This window comes from Nicotiana sylvestris, chromosome 10, assembly GCF_000393655.2.
Source record: "Nicotiana sylvestris chromosome 10, ASM39365v2, whole genome shotgun sequence".
NCBI lineage: Eukaryota > Viridiplantae > Streptophyta > Magnoliopsida > Solanales > Solanaceae > Nicotiana > Nicotiana sylvestris.
In genome coordinates, this window is record NC_091066.1 from 24,157,243 (window position 1) to 24,174,881 (window position 17,639).

General features: G+C 39.0%; 1 protein-coding gene across 2 annotated transcripts; it reads right to left on the reverse strand.

The window, feature by feature from the left end:
• Positions 1-5,775: 5,775 nt before the first annotated feature.
• On the reverse strand, positions 5,776-15,457 carry LOC104242734 (uncharacterized). 2 transcript variants are annotated; one of them, XM_070160431.1, is made up of 8 exons: positions 15,201-15,457; positions 15,044-15,108; positions 14,779-14,870; positions 14,170-14,294; positions 13,920-14,016; positions 13,366-13,475; positions 6,761-6,876; positions 5,776-6,183 (listed from the first exon to the last, which is right to left on the reverse strand). In XM_070160431.1, the coding sequence occupies exons 3-7, from the start codon at positions 14,840-14,842 to the stop codon at positions 6,802-6,804; spliced, it is 471 nt and encodes a 156-aa protein (XP_070016532.1). In that variant the 5' UTR covers positions 14,843-14,870; positions 15,044-15,108; positions 15,201-15,457; the 3' UTR covers positions 5,776-6,183; positions 6,761-6,801. The 2 variants fall into 2 exon arrangements, with proteins under 2 accessions (XP_070016532.1, XP_070016531.1); XM_070160430.1 differs by having other exon boundaries at positions 6,101-6,183; positions 6,802-6,876.
• Positions 15,458-17,639: the final 2,182 nt, after the last annotated feature.

Below are 17,639 nucleotides of genomic sequence, written 5' to 3' on the forward strand. Positions count from 1 at the left end.
CTCCAAGCCCTGTGCTTCCACCCATTTTGAAAAATAGTCAGTCATAAATAGAATAAATCTAGTTTTACCTGGCGCCGTTGGTAGAGGGACGATGATGTCCATCCCCTATTTCATGAACGGCCATGGTGATAAGACTAAGTGTAACTGTTCATCGGATTGGTGAATCATTGGCGCGAACCTTTGGCATTTGTCACACCTTTGAACGAATTCCTTGGTGTCCTTATCCATGTTATGCCAATAATAGCCTGCTCTGATCACCTTTCGAACCAAAGAATCGGCGCTGGAATGATTTCCATAAGTGCCTTCGTGGATTTCCTGAAGTCCATAATCGGTGTCCCCCGGTCCCAAGCATAATGCTAGAGGTCCATCGAAGGTCCTTCTATATAGTGTTCCATTCTCATCGAGTGAAAATCGAGTTGCTTTGGCTCGAAGGGCCCTCGATTCTTTTGGGTCTGTGGGCAGCTTCCCATTTCTTAAATAGTCGATGTATTTATTCCTCTAATCCCATGTTAGACTTGTTGAGTTGACCTCGGCGTGGCCTTCTTCAATCACCGACATGGGTAATTGTACGACAGCCCCCGGGAGTATGTCATCTTTTTCGACGAACGACCCCAGGTTTGCGAGTGTGTCGGCCTCAATGTTCTGATCTCGAGGAATGTGGTCCAGAGCCTATTCTTTGAAGCGATGCAATATGACCTGAAGTTTTTCTAAGTATCTTTGCATCCTGTCTTCTCGAACCTCGAAGCTCCCATTTACTTGGTTGACTACCAGAAGGGAGTCGCATTTTGCTTCGACGACTTCTACTCCTAGGCTCTTGGCCAGCTCGAGACCTGCAATCATAGCCTCATACTCGGACTCATTTTTAGTAAATTTCAAAGTTTTTATAGATTGCCTAATCACGTCGCCCGTAGGCGGTTTCAGAACGATGTCGAGCCCAGACCGTTTCATGTTCGAGGCACCGTCGGTGAATAGCGTCCATACCCCCGATGATGTGCGCGTTTTTAGCAAGAGTTCTTTCTCTACTTCGGGTACGAGGGTAGGCATAAAGTCGGCCACGAAGTCTGCCAAAATTTGGGACTTGATAGCCGTCCGGGGTTGGTACTCGATATCATACCCTCCGAGCTCGATGGCCCATTTCACCAATCTGCCCATAATTCAGGTTTGCGCAAGATGTTTTGAAGAGGGTATGTCGTTAAAACACGTATCCGATGGCATTGAATATGGTTTTAATTTCCGCGATGCACTTATTAATGCAAAAGCTAATTTTTCTAAGTGCGGATACCTGGTTTCAGCATCTCCTAGAGTCTGACTTACGTAATAAACAGGGAATTGTGTACCTTGTTCTTCCCGAACCAACACATCACTTACCGCTACTTTGGATACGGCCAGATACAAGTACAACATTTCATCTTCATTTCGAGTGTGGAGCAAAGGTAGGCTCGAGAGATACTGTTTTAATTCCTCTAAAGCATGCTGGCATTTCGGAGTCCACTCAAAGATATTTTTATTTTTGAGCAAGGAGAAGAAATGATGACTCTGGTCTGTTGATCTCGAGATGAATCGGCCTAAGGCCACTATCATCCCGGTCAGGCGCTGTACAGCCTTCACATTGTTCACCACTGTGATTTCTTCAATGGACTTGATTTTATCAGCGTTGATTTTGATCCCCCTATTCGACACCATGAAGCCTAAAAATTCTCCTGATCCTACTCTGAAGGCACATTTCTCGGGGTTGAGCTTCATGTTGTAGCTTCTAAGGATATCAAATGTTTCTTGCAAATGAGTCAAACGGTCCTCTGCGCACAGGAACTTAACTAGCATATCATCAAGGTAAACTTCCATAGATTGGCCTATTTGATATTCGAACATCTTATTAACTAGGCATTTATACGTATCTCTTGCGTTCTTTAGCCTGAAGGGCATTACATTATAACAGTATGTGCCATACTTCGTGATGAACAAAGTTTTTTTTGTCCTCTAGGTTCATTTGAATTTGATTATACCTGGAGTAGGCATCGAGAAAAGTGAGAATCTCGTGGCTGGCCATGGAATCGATCAAGCGATCTATGTTGGGCAATGGGAATGAGTCTTTGGGGCATGCTTTATTCGAGTCTTTATAATCGACGCACATTCTTAATTTATTTTCTTTTTTGGGAACCATTACTACATTAGCCAACCATTCGGGGTATTTTACCTCCTTAATTGATCCTATTTTGAGGAGTTCTGTTACCTCGTCTTTGATGAACGCATGTTTTACCTCGGACTGAGGCCTCCTTTTTTGCTTCACTGGTTTGAACTTGGGATCGACACTTAGTCGATGGGTGGTTATTTCCGACAGGATCCCTGTTATATCTAAATGGGACCAATCAAAGCAATCAATGTTGTTAATAAGAAATTGGATGAGTTTTTTCCTGAGTTCGGGGGTTAATCCCATTCTCAGGTATACCTTTCGATCTGGAAGATGCTCGACCAAGACGGCTTGTTCGAGTTCTTCGACCGTTGATTTAGTTGCATCCGAATCTTCGGGGGCAACAAAGGTCCGAGGAGTGAGGAAGTCTTCTTCGTCATCTTCGTTCGAATGCTCACAGACCACCTGTTCCTCGGGGGTCAGCCCGTTTCCTAACTCATCCTAGACGGGGAGAGTCGATGTTGGTGCCATGTCATTTACTGCGAACATCTCCTTTGCTTCATGTTGTTTTCTGTACACCGTTCTTATACCATCTTTTGTTGGGAACTTCATCATCTGATGAAGAGTTGATGGTACCGCCCTTATGTTGTGTATCCACGTCCTTCAAAGTAAGGCATTGTACTCATGTTGCCTTTGATGACATGAAACTTGGTATCTTGAACTGTACTGGACACGTTGACTGGGAGGATGATTTTTCCTTTTGTTGTCTCACTTGCCATGTTGAATCCATTGAGGACTCGAGAGGTGTGTATGATCTGATCGAGCAGTCTGAGCTGCTTCACCACCTTTGACCTGATTATATTGGTCGAGCTACCTCGATCCATGAGCACACACTTAATTTGAACGTTATTCAAAAGAAAAGAAATTACCAATGCATCATTATATGGTTGGGACAAGGCCCCGATGTCTTCTTCTCTAAATTTAAGGGCATCCTTGGGTATATAGCTCTGAGTTTGCCTTTCCGTTCGATGGATTCTTTGGCCCGTTTGAACATGGGTCTCTATGGGACATCAGTTCCTCCAACGATCATGTGAATAATGTGCTGAGATTTTTCTGGTTCATTCTTTTTGTTCGCCTCTCTTTCTTGAAAGTGGTTCTTGGCTCGATTGTTGAGGAATTCCCGAAGGTGACCTTCGTTGATCAACTTGGCCACCTCCTCTTAGAGCTCCCTACAATCCTCAGCCCTATGACCGTGAATGCCATGGTATTCGCACATCAAGTTGGGGTTCCTTCGAGAAGGATCTGACTGTGCGGGCTTTGGCCATCTGGTATCCCTGATTCTACCTATGGTTGATACGATATCTGAGACATCGATGTTGAAGTTGTATTCTGACAATTGAGGTGCCTCATTGGCCTCGAATGCCTGTAAAACTCGGTCTTGCTCATAAGTTCCCGGGAATTTTGGCTTCGATCTACTCTTTGATCATTACAAGGTATATTCCGCCTCGAAGTATCTCTTCAATCTTTGTAAGTATGGATGATACCTTTCTTTTCCTAATCTCGACTCCCTTTTTGTAGACCTTGATTCCTTTGCTAGGATCCTGCTTGGATATACTGAGCCAGAGGGGGCTTCTAATTAGTCGTCTTCGACCCTGATCTTCGATTGATACCTATTGTGTACATCTGCCCAAGTCACAGCGGGATATTCGATCAAGTTTTGCTTTAGCTGCTTCGAAGCTATCGAGCTACGTTCGTTCAAGCCCTGAGTGAAGACATGTATTGCCTAGTCAACAGAGACCGGTGGTAATTCCACTCGCTCCATCTAGAAGCGCAATACAAATTTCCTCAGCATCTCATTCTCCCTTTGTTTGATCTTGAAGATGTCGTACTTCCTTGTAGCAACCTTGATGGCACCGGCATGTGCCTTCAAAAAAGAATCTACCAACATGGAAAACGGCATCGAGTTCAGGGGTAGGTTGTGATACCACATCATGGCCCCCTTCGACAGTGTTTCTCCAAATTTCTTCAGCAAGACGGATTCAATCTCGTCATCCTTTAAGTCATTCCTTTTTACAGCACAAGTATAAGCAGTAATGTTGGGGTTCGTGGTCCTGTTATACTTCGCGACATGGGGCATTCTGAATTTCTTCAGAATGGGCTTTGGAGTCGCACTTGATGGAAATGGTTTCTGCACGAACTTCTTTGAATCTACACCCTTCAGAATCGGGGATGCGCCCGGGATCTGATCGACCCTCGAGTTATAAGTCTCCACCTTTTTATCGTTAGCCTCTATCTTCTTTTCTCCTAACTCGATTCTTTTGGTCAATTCCTTAAGCATTTTCATGATTGTGGGGTCAGTCCCTGAGCCTCTTTCATCAGATCTTTCTAGCACTGGTTCGGCGGTGTTAGGGGTTCTGTTCTGACTTTAAAGTTGAGCGATGGCGACTTGTTGAGATTGCAGCATCTCGAATATCACTTGCAGGTTGACTCCTCCTTCTTCCATTCCTCGTGCTTCTTGGCCTCCAGCCTGGGCTTTCCTGCGTCCATTCCTTATGGGGTCTGCGCCTGCTCCTGCGTTTAGAGCGTTGTGGGAGCTGATATCAACTGGCTCCACATTTGGCACTCACTCAGGGTTTACAGGTGGCACACCAAGCCCTATACCGTTGTTTTCTCCAAGTCATTCACTGTCATGAGCAGGTGCGTTTTGTGTGCTAGACATATTTTGGCTTGAAATCAAAAAATCTTTGACAAGAAAAAGTGTGAAGAATAATGTGTGTTATCAAAAACTAGCACCAAAACAATCACTATTATTTTTAGCCCCACAGTGGGCGCCAAACTATTTACCTTGAAAATGGTATTAACAATTATATTTAATTTGTAGTTCTAAAAATATGTTATTTATCTTGATACTAGTTGTTATGTGAATAATACTAGGAGTAAATGAGCAAGAAATGATAAGCAAACCAGTGTGGTCACAAGATTGAGGGCTTCAAGCTCAGCGATATAGAACCTCGAGGGCAGCCTTTAAAGGTTGATAATGAAGAACAATGAATGAACAATAAATGAAGAAGTAATAAATCTATAGAGCAATTGTTAAGCACGTTTAGGGAAGAAAATCAGAGAATGTTCTATTGTATTGAATACCCATATGTGTTGCAAAATGACAAGGGTCCCCTTTATATAGGAGGTGCGAATCCCAACACAGTACAAGTCTAATCATGACAGAGAAATACTATTAGTACAGCTGTGTAATAGACTTGTACGGGGCTTGTACTATCTTTGCAGACCTTATCTGCTCTAACCACACATCTTTAGGAGTTTCCCGCCTTTTCCTGACGGTCATCGATTTTATACTGCCTCGAGGTAGGCTGCGATGAGTCTCTGACATGCTTTCTCGGGGTATGCATTTCGGGGTCGAACTTCAATTTTTACTCCGAGCCCCTCGAGATTGGGCTTGACATGCCATAGAGGCCTTGATATCGGGCCCTCAGTATCGACCGTATACACTTTATTAAATGAGAATTTTGCAGAATCCTTTTCTACAAACCTTAGCATAATATAGGAGCTGTTTCAAGCATCTGTGCATAAAAAAACAAAGTCAGAGCTTAAGATCAATCTCAAAGTGAAGTACTCAATGAGCTTCAATGTGGCACAGTCAATCAACTTTACTCTTTTATTCACGACGATTAGAAATAGAAGTAACATAAATAGTTGGACAGAAAGAAAGAACATCGGCATTAAGCAACAAAAGACTTATGAATAAGCTGAAATTCAGGTACAAACATATGTGCTTATGTTTCCATTTTCCAGCATCCCATCACCTACACTGCCGATGGCCCCCATCCACCCCCCCTCCAAAAAAAAAAAGGCACGCACAGAAAGTAAGGCAGAAAGAAGAGCAAAAGCTCAGGTCACCAAATTGAAGAAAGAGGATAGAATAACACAAGCGCATATGCTTCTACAAAGATACATCTAAATTCTAGTATAGATAACCGCTGGCTTAGCTAGTCGATTGGAACTTCCACCTCTATCTTCAAGCCTGGGTTGTCCAGTATCTGAAAATAAAAGGTAGCACGTGTTCAGAAAAATATGCAACAGAACATTGAATGCTGAGAAGGAAATAAAGAATCATCACTAAGTAGTTTCATAAACCGTCAATCGCGCAGTTTATTAATAATAATGAGAGGACTACTGAGCAGAGACCCTTCAAGTTTTTTTTTTTTTTTTTTTTGGTGGCAACTTCCCCCTTAAACTATGTTCTGTTGCATTATATCCTTAACTTCTAAAATGGGAGAGGGCAATAGAAGTGGTAAAATGTTTGTCAGATGATCTGTATGTGCTCCTGTTAAAGGATATTAAGATACTTAGAGCACGTTTGTATTGGCTTAAAAAAGTAGCTTTTCAGCAGAAATAGCTTTTAAACCAAAAAGCAATAAGTTGGGATTGCCCAACTTATTATTTTTGGCTTGTTTTAAGCAGTTTTTAACTTATTTTAAGGACTTTTTGACTTTGCCAAACACTGAAAAAAGCTAAAAAGAGCTTAAAAGCTGATTTGACCAGCTTAAAAGCCAATCCAAACACCCCCTTAATTGACGACATTTTAAAATTGAAAGAAGTTGTTTCCATCCCCACCTATGCTCCTTTTGATCCTAATTCATTGAGGACTAACAAACCTAGATGAAATCATCCAAGAGCAATAAGGAGTCCTTTGTATAGCCAGCCTCGTGCAAAACTTGGTTCAGTACTTCCTGCAAAACAAATCAGACATGGTTTAAGAATTTGTTGAATTATCAAAAAAAAGAGTCCAAGCTATGAATTTCAAATGAAATGCAGCAAAAAGGGAAATTAAAAGACGTCCTAATATTAATGGTCACAAAGCAACGTAAATGCACCAATCAGTCAGCCAAAAGTTATAGCAAATCTATGAAAAAGTAACCAACAAACAAGTACATCTAGAGGAAAGCTACGCTGCCCAAAAAATTGATCCCTTTAATCTTCCCACTTCATCACAAATAAAAAATAAAAAATAAAGAGCTCCCTAAAACTCAGAGATTCTCATTGAGAGTAGATTCTTTTAAGAGAAAAGCTAGACCTTCTAACAAGTCAAAACTACAGTAAGACAGTGAGTCACCAAAACATGTAAAGTAGAAACTAAATAGTCCATTAAGACCATTTTAGTGCCTTTATCTAAACAAAGATGTGTAGCAAGGAGAAAAAGAAGTGGACAAAGCATTGAAACAAAGCATATACTAATTGTATATTGGCGGCTTCGAATAATCATATAGAAGGAAGAAAGGCCAAAAAAGGCATTGAACTATCAATGGTAAAGAATTTACTGAAGTGATATTCCTTGTTCTTCTTTAGAAGCGCTTTAAATATCTTTTCCTCTTTTGAAAGGGTTATAATCATTTTAAAACTTTAACCAGAGTTTAATATCCCTCAAGAGACATCATGCGTTGCGAGATATCAAAAGAAATTATCTGCAATAAAACCCATTCCAGCAAAACTAATTGCTGAGAGACGAGACTAAAAACACAGTTAGATGGAGGGCCAATAGGCATTTCATTCCTGGAATGAGGCCAATCACTTAAAGTTAACCAAATCCTAGCAATATATTGTAGTAAATCACCACAACTTCAAAATCGAAAGGTACTTACACGCTGAAAAGAAATAGAAATGATTAGAAAATGTGGACATGTCTCTTTAGTATATTCTAGGCATCTAATTTAGGATTGCCATTACATATCATTTATGAGGCTGAATGGAGTCAAATATATTTCTCCTATTTCCAGAAATGGAAGCAGATAATTGCCTATATGTATCACATAACTGTTAAATTTGGCAGAAATGTTTGTCCCACATCGGTGGGAAAAGAAGAGTTGGGGGGACTTCCCCCCTATAAAAGAAGGCCTAATATTTAGGATTTAAATACACCTCTCATTTGCCTTCTCATCTGTTTAAGGCATTTGTATCTTCTCTCTTTAGTATTATTTCACTTGTATTTTTGGAGTGGAATAAAATATTGGTTGTGTCCGAGGAGTAGGCAAAATTAGCCGAACCTCGTAAATTCTGGTGTTCCTTTTATTGTTGCTTTATTGTCTTATTTATTATTTGGTGGCTGTCATAATTTTTGGTATAGTAGTTGTGACTTATTCACACTATATACATTTGGCTTCCGCAACAATTGGTATCAGAGCCAAGGTACTGTCTAAGTATGCTCTGTGGTTGCAGCATAGTCTGATCTTCCACATCAGAAAAGATTTATCTTGGTAACTGAGTCAAGGTTCTGTCTGAGTATGCTCTGTGGTTGCAGCTTAGTCTGATCTTCCACACCAGAAAGGAAATAATCTTGATTTGTGTCGTCAGCTATTAAATAATATTTGTGTCAAAGATGGGAGACAATAAACAAGAAGAATCTACATCAAGTGTCAACAATACGTCATCATTGGCATCTTCGCTTATGACAAGAATTGTGTCAAATGCAAAATTTACGGTAGAAATTTTTGACGGATCAGGACATTTTGGGATGTGGCAAGGCGAGGTTCTAGATGTCCTTTTTCAGCAAGGGCTAGATCTTGCCATTGAAGAAAAAAGACCAGATGTTATTGGAGAAGAAGATTGGAGAATTATCAACCGTGTTGCTTGCGGTACCATTCGATCCTACCTTGCTAGAGAGCAGAAATATCCATACACAAAGGAAACTTCTGCAAGTAAATTATGGAAAGCACTGGAGGATAAATTTTTGAAGAAAAACAGTCAAAATAAATTGTACATGAAGAAGAGACTGTTTCACTTCACCTATGTTCCTGGTACCACGATGAATGAACATATCACCAGTTTCAATAAGTTGGTCACAGATTTGCAAAATATGGATACAACTTATGATGATGGTGACTTGGCCTTGATGTTGTTGGCGTCACTTCCTGATGAGTACGAGCACCTTGAAACTACTCTACTCCATGGAAATGACGAAGTTTCTCTCAGAGAAGTTTGTTCGGCTTTGTACAGCTATGAACAAAGAAAGCGAGAAAAACAGAAGGGCGGAGAAGGAGAAGCACTATTTGTGAGGGGTCGTCCTCAAAATCAAACGAGGACAAAGAAGGGAAGATCCAAGTCAAGATCCAGACCCAGCAAAGATGAATGTGCCTTTTGTCGAGAAAAGGGGCACTGGAAGAAAGACTGTCCGAAGTTGAAGAATAAGGCCAAACATAACAATGGAAAGGCCATTATGGATTCAAATGTAGCTGATTGTGATGATTCAGACTTCTCATTAGTTACAACAGAGTCATCAACATCATCAGACATATGGTTGATGGACTCGGCTTGTAGCTATCATATGTGTCCCAACAGGGACTGGTTTGTGGAATTTCAAGAAGGAGAATATGGAGTCATCCACACAGCGGATAACAGCCCTCTTACCTCATATGGCATTGGTTCAATACGATTAAGGAACCATGATGGAATGATCAGAACATTAACAGATGTTCGATATGTACCGGATTTGAAGAAGAATCTCATCTCTGTGGGAGCCCTAGAATCAAAAGGGTTCAAAATCATTGCAGAAAATGGAGTGATGAGAGTATGCTCCGGTGCACTAGTGGTAATGAAGGCTAATCGGAAGAATAATAATATGTACCGCTATCGTGGCAGTACAGTTATTGGGACAGCGACAGTGACATCCAGTGACGACAAAGAGGCAGAAGCAACCAAGCTATGGCACATGCGCTTGGGACATGCTGGAGGAAAATCCTTGAAAACTCTATCAGATCAAGGATTGTTAAAAGGAGTAAAGGCTTGCAACTTGGAGTTTTGTGAGCATTGTGTCAAAGGGAAACAGACAAGGGTTAAATTTGGTACAGCGATCCATAATACTAAAGGCATTTTGGATTATGTACACTCTGATGTTTGGGGTCCTTCCAAAACACCTTCATTGGGTGGGAAGCACTATTTTGTAACCTTTGTTGATGATTTTTCCCGAAGAGTATGGGTGTATACAATGAAAAACAAAGATGAAGTGCTGGGAATTTTTCTCAAATGGAAGACGATGGTGGAGAATCAAACAGGCAGGAGGATCAAGTGTATTCGCACAGACAATGGAGGTGAATACAAAAATGATCATTTCAATAAGGTCTGTGAAAATGATGGCATCGTCCGACACTTCACTGTTAGACATACACCACAACAGAATGGAGTGGCAGAACGTATGAACCGGACCTTGCTGGAGAAGGTACGGTGTATGTTGTCCAATGCTGGCTTGGGCAAAGAATTTTGGGCTGAGGCAATTACATATGCATGTCACCTCATTAATCGTCTACCATCTGCTGCTATTGATGGCAAGACACCATTTGAAAAATGGTATGGAAAGCCTGCTGTAGATTATGACTCTTTGCACGTGTTTGGCTCAACTGCATATTATCATGTGACAGAGTCAAAATTGGATCCAAGGGCAAAGAAGGCTATTTTTATGGGAATTACTTCTGGAGTCAAAGGATATCGCTTATGGTGTCCTATGACAAAGAAAGTAATATTCAGCAGGGATGTTACCTTTGATGAATCTGCTATGGTAAATAAGGTAACAGAAGATACCAAACAAAATGAAGGTGCTTCTAAGCAGGTGGAGTTTGAGGGAAAATTTATTTTTCCTACACAAGAAGCAGAGGAGGAAACAAATGAAGATTACCCTCTGGAAGGAGAGCCAGTAGAGGAGATTCCAACTCAGGAACCTCAACAACAACTTGAATCAATAGCAACCAGCAGGCCAAAAAGAACAATAACGAAACCTGTTCGTCTCATAGAGACGGTTGCTTGTGCAACCTCAATTGTAGCTGATGATGTTCCTACTACTTATAAAGACGCTGTCCAAAGTTCAGAAGAAGATAAGTGGAGGATTTCCATGAATGATGAAATACAGTCCCTTCATCAGAATCATACATGGAGATTGGCCAATCTCCCGAAGGGAAAGAAAGCAATTGGGTGCAAATGGGTATTTGCAAAGAAGGAAGGATTTCCTAACCAAGTAGATGTTCGCTACAAAGCAAGATTGGTGGCCAAAGGATATGCTCAAAAGGAGGGAATTGATTACAATGAAGTGTTTTCTCCAGTTGTAAAACATTCCTCCATTAGAATTATGTTGGCTTTGGTAGCACAATTGGATTTGGAACTAGTTCAGATGGATGTAAAAACTGCGTTTTTACATGGAAACTTGGAGGAGGAAATCTACATGACTCAGCCAGAAGGATTCAAAGTTGCTGGAAAAGAAAATATGGTGTGCAAACTTGAAAAATCATTGTACGGATTGAAACAATCTTCTAGACAATGGTACAAGCGATTTGACGAGTTTATGTTGCGGCAAGGGTACAAGAGAAGCAAATACGATCATTGTGTGTATTTGCACAAGCTTAAAGATGGTTCATTTGTATATCTTCTCTTATATGTTGATGATATGTTGATAGCTTCCAAGAATTCGGAAGAAATTGATAAGTTGAAGATTCAACTGAAGAAGGAGTTCGAGATGAAGGATTTGGGTGAGGCAAAGAAAATTCTTGGCATGGAGATAATTAGAGATAGACGTTCAAAGAAACTCTGTTTATCTCAAAAGGAATATTTGAAGAGAGTACTTCAACGTTTTGGCATAGATGACAAGACTAAGCCAGTTAGTACTCCACTTGCTTCCCATTTTAAGCTAAGTACTACTATGTCGCCAATGGATGAAGCTGAACGAGAGTATATGTCAAAGGTACCATACGCAAATGTTGTTGGTAGCTTGATGTATGCAATGGTTTGCACAAGGCCTGACATTTCACAAGTTGTTGGAGTTATTAGCAGATATATGCACAATCCAGGGAAGGAGCATTGGCAAGCTGTGAAGTGGATTCTACGGTATATTCATAATACTGTAGATGTCGGGTTAGTTTTTGAGCAGGAAGACAATCAGTCTATAGTTGGATATTGTGATTCAGATTTTGCGGGTGATCTGGACAAACGAAGATCAACTACTGGTTATGTGTTTACTTTTGCAAAGGCACCAGTTAGTTGGAAGTCTACTTTGCAGTCAACAATTGCTTTGTCTACAACAGAGGCAGAGTACATGGCTATTACAGAGGCTGTGAAGGAGGCAATTTGGCTTCAAGGATTGCTAAAGGAGCTTGGTGTTGAACAAAAAGGTATCACAATTTTTTGTGATAGTCAAAGTGCTATTCAATTAGCGAAGAACCAAGTTTATCATGCAAGGACGAAGCACATTGATGTTCGGTATCATTTCGTACGAGAAATCATAGAAGAAGGTGGAGTCACGGTGAAGAAAATTCATACTACGGAGAATCCTGCTGATATGCTGACAAAGGTGGTGACTGCGGTCAAGTTTCAACATTGTTTGGATTTGATCAACATTGTTGAAAACTGAAGATTGAAGATGAAGACACAATCAAAATTTGTTATTGAGAGAAAATTGAAGATGTGGAATTTTGCCAAGGTGGAGATTTGTTAAGTTTGGCAGAAATGTTTGTCCCACATCGGTGGGAAAAGAAGAGTTGGGGGGATTTCCCCCCTATAAAAGAAGGCCTAATGTTTAGGATTTAAATACACCTCTCATTTGTCTTCTCATCTGTTTAAGGCATTTGTATCTTCTCTTTTTAGTATTATTTCACTTGTATTTTTGGAGTGGAATAAAATATTGGTTGTGTCCGAGGAGTAGGCAAAATTAGCCGAACCTCGTAAATTCTGGTGTTTCTTTTATTGTTGCTTTATTGTCTTATTTATTATTTGGTGGCTGTTATAATTTTTGGTATAGTAGTTGTGACTTATTCACACTATATATATTTGGCTTTCGCATCAATAACTGATCATTTAGAAGGAAAACTTTTTTCTTACAGCTTTTGTTCCTTGAACTACAATTATACAACCTATTTTACCTAACAGATCGGAAATTGTTGTCAATGAGCTCTGTAAGCCATAAAGGTTCTTCACTCTCAATTATATATTCCAAACCAACCAAATCGGCTATCATAGGCTTCACCCTCCACATTTATAAAGCTAAACCTACTTCTTTGATACAAAGAATTTTGGACCTTTTGTGGTCAGTAAACCTAAATCATTCCAACTCTACACCATAAATCCTATTGGTTCAGAATAAAGATGTGAGGTTATCTCCATAGGAAGCTTAAACTGTAAGTTGCTCGGTATTCCAAAAAGTCACAAGTGAGTTGAAAGAAGGGGAGACGAAAGATTGAAAAGAATACCACTCTTTGCTTGTCTGAAATGAATGATCCAGTTAAATCCCGAAGCATTTCTATTATGTCATTGAACCTCACTTTCCCATTGCAGTCAGAATCATATACTTTGAAGATAACTGCAACATAAAAACAGTTGACCAAGTAAGTGAAGTGGTGAGAAGACTGCCAAGGACAGTGAAAAATATGTTGCACTTTCAGTGTGATGGACTTTCCAATATGGCCGACGTAACACCACTCCTAGATCCCCTAACACAAAACCAGATTCTAGAACGACTAACAGACAGTCATTTATTACTCCAGATAGATCATGTTGTTAATGAGAAGTGTGCTTTAAAATTCTAGCAATGATGAACTTATTAAACATATTCATTTTTGGGAAATATAATAAATGCAATAAACCTTACACTTAGCTGAATGTCCTCAGCTAGTTGATTGATTCGCAAATATCAGGTGTAACTAAAAGTGAATGATGTTTTAAAAAGCTAAAGATTCTTGATATCAAGAAGCATTTTCCTGAAGTTACAAAATAAAGCATATTAAGGATAAGCTTAATAACCAACGTTCAATTTTCTGTTGCATGCTCGCATTTGCACTGAAAGTTGACAAAAATGCCACTAAGTCCTTGAAGTTCAAGCCGTCCACCATCTTAAGTAATCTCTGGAAAGAGCCAAGCAATCATATCAAACACACAGAGCATACAAAATTATAGAAGAAGCATATCCTAATATCTTAATATATACAAAACCACAACTGAAAGAAACTTATTCCCAAACCTGAGAAGAAACTTATAGAAGAAACTTATTCCCAAACCTGAGAGAGTGGATTCATTGCAAACTCCGGAACTGAAAGGAACTCATCAGCATAGATAAAACCCTCTGAATTCCTATCCAGTTGGCAGAATCTTTCATACAATGAAACTATTTCCTGCTGAGTAACTGTATTTAATGGGACATTAGATAAAGTCAACAAAAAAAATATAGAACAATGAAAGAAGTGGCAAGCCGATGGAGATACTAGCAAAGCTAAATAAGTTAGCTGGTTTTTCGCAGCAATTCAACTTTTTGTGGTTATTGTTCTTCTTCTCTAGCAACAATTTTATACAGACAACTCGATGAAATTCATTTTTTATATTTTTGGTTTAATTCTTTTGAATGTGGTCGCTAAATTTAGTATGCAGTATACATCTATTTTTATTAATTCTCTTCACTCTTTTTTATATTGAAATGATCCGTGCATCGTGGCGGTATGTATACTAATTAGTAAGTAAGGGCAAAAAAGACAACAACTACTACTATCCTAATTGGGGTCGGCTATATGAATCCTCTATATCCGTTCTGCTGTATTACGGACCACTTCATATAATACTAAATAATTTGTCTTTTAAGGCTAATAGATTCAATAGATGAATAAGAGACTTACACAGATTGTTGCAGTGCTCCTGCACATCTTCAATATCATATTGAGTTAAACATTGAAGAAGCATTACCCATAGTCAAATCTCAGTGCAAACACTACAAATCCCATCACATTAGCAAAATACCCATTAGCAAATACCCATTAATCAAACTCATATTTTTAATCAAAAGAACAGATTTTTCACCAGTTAAGAATGCCAAAAAGAGAACATTAAACACAACTACAAAAAAGTTCACGAAAAGCAATGGTAAAGGGAATAAAAATATACCTCAGCTTTCCAAAATTTCTGAAACTATACTATAAAGGGTGGATGATAAAGCCAATCAAGAAGAACTGGAAAAAAAAAATTAGTGTTAATGGCAGCTCTAGAAGATTATGACATTGGATTAAGACAACTTTGTCAAGGCCGAGGAACTAAAAACAACCTTGGCTGTATTAGTGACGAGTATTTTGATGTCAATCAAATCTATCACCACTTTGAAAACTCAACGATTCATGATATGGTGCTTCGCAGCAATGTAGAAATTGCACGGCGTCGCCTCATTTGATCTATACCTATTTTTTAAAAAACTTTTAATTTGTACCCACTTTTTGAATAACTTCAGCCCCTTTCTCCTCCTCCTCCTTCTCCTCCTTCTCCTCCTTCTCCTCCTTCTTCTTCTTTTTCTTATTTCTGCTACTATTTTCTATCTAGTCTACTAGTCTAATACCCTAATAAAAGATGATCTCCTGGTGCAATATGTTTTTCTTTTTTGCTTTTTTTTTTTTTTTGCTAAAAGGTGCAATAGTTCAATATAGTATTGAAAAAAATAGTTTCTGATATGCCGTAGTTAAAGAAATTCTTAGCTTACCTTCCAGCAGGTAGTGAATATGACTGTACAACACCAATTCACACTGCAACCAATGAGGGCGATGAAATCATGGTAAATGAGCTATTAAACCATTGCGCAGATTGCTCAGAAATGCAATGCTATGCATGTTGCTATATTGAACACTCTATAGCTGAAGTTTCCCAATTACAAAGACAAAAACTTCAGCTGTAGAGCTAAAGTTTCCTGGTAACAAAGACAAAAACTTCAGCTCTAGAGCTGAAGTTTCCCGGTTACAAAACAAAAACTTCAACTCTAGAGCTGAAGCTTCCCGGTTACAAAACAAAAACTTCAGCTCTAGAGCTGAAGTTCGCCAGTTAGAAAATAAAAACTTCAGCTCTAGAGCTGAAGTTCGCCAGTTACAAAACAAAAACATCAGCTCTAGAACTGAACTTCAGGTCCGGCTACTAAAATACTGAAGTTTTGTGTGATTATCTTTGCTACTTCAGCCCCGTATGCTGAAGTTATGCGAAAAAACGGGTACGCTTGCATTTTTTTGGCAAAGCGGGTACAAGTTAAAATGTGATACAAAAAACGGGTATAGATGCAAATGAAGCAGCAATCGCCTCTACGTGATGAACTGGGTTGGGCTAGTTGAAGATGGATAGAAGCATCTGGGCCTCATGATGGATTGCTCTTTTGGGTTTAGAGATGGGCTTTTAACATAGAGAAATTTTCATAAAGCACTATCTTTTAGTGGTAATTAGCTATCTATAGATAACATTTGCTATATTACGGACTGTAGATACGTTTTCTGTTGTTATAAGATATTTTAGATGTATTTAAGCTACTGTATTCATGAATATAGTAGAAAAAATAGGCGTGAATCAGGGAAGTTCAGCTAATCAGGTGTTGTATTTGAGTGTATTCGATTGTATTCATGGCGTGAAACACGGGATTATAACTGGACAGATTATTGTATTCGACTGTATTTGACTGTATTCACGGCATGAAACAGGGGATTACACTGTTTTTAAACGGAAAGTAAATCAATTAACATAATAGACTCCTAATATAACTCAACAAACTCAATTATAACACACAAAATTTGTATTTCCAGTTATAAAAAAGATTCTCAACCGAAAAATACCTCAAGCACATAGCAATCTTCAGAGAAATTATAAAATACATCTGAATACATAAATTATATTAATTAAAAAAATATATGAATATATTCATGGCATATAACGAGACAGAATACAATGAAATACATAGAATACAGCGGGATATATTGAAATACAATGAAAAAAAGACAGTGAATACAATGAAATACATGGAATTCAGCGAGATACATTGAATTACAATAAAAAATACAATGAATACAATGAAATACATGAAAATACAGCGTGATACGTTGAAAATACATTGAAATATATTAACAGAAAATCAAGTTGCTCAGCCCCAAACTATGTCGTCTTTGTTCAAGAACAAACCCTAATTTCCGGCGAATTCGCCGTCGAGCAAAAACCCTGAATCTCACTGAGCCGAAATTCAGATCTACATAGACAGCAACTTTTGAGAGCAGCTCGGTGACAAGAGCTTTGAGCAGTAGACCATGAAGTTTTTCCAAAAGAAGACCAGTAAATTGGCTATACTATTTATGCTTTCTTCTCTTTAGTTTATCTTATTTTGCAGCGTGACTTCCTGTGAATTGAAAACGAGGATGAGAGACACGAAACGTGGGATTTCTCAGCGTTCCTTTTACCACCGTGATGAGACATCGTGAAATTGAAATCACCGTTTGTGACTAATGGTAGGTGATGTGGATGAGAGAAATTTTGAAATTGAGCATCGTATTTTCGGGGAATGGGGGAAGAGAATGGCATGTATCAAAGTAGAGAAAGAAAGAAAACAGTGTAACTGAATAGCGTATTTAGGGGCTTAGGAGTAGGAGGTAACCAAAATTAGATATTTTGCTATAAACATTAAAAGGTATCTATAGAATATAATTTTTTTAAATGGTATTTATTTAAAATAAATAAGGTGTTAACCTTT

Coding starts and splice junctions, on each gene's coding strand:
- LOC104242734 (XM_070160431.1), bottom strand. CDS start 14,842: ATGCTTCTTCAATGTTTAACTCAATATGATATTGAAGATGTGCAGGAG. Junction 14,295..14,778: donor GGAGCACTGCAACAATCTGT/GTAAGTCTCTTA, acceptor CATTAAATACAG/TTACTCAGCAGGAAATAGTT. Junction 13,476..13,919: donor CATGCAACAGAAAATTGAAC/GTTGGTTATTAA, acceptor TTTATGTTGCAG/TTATCTTCAAAGTATATGAT.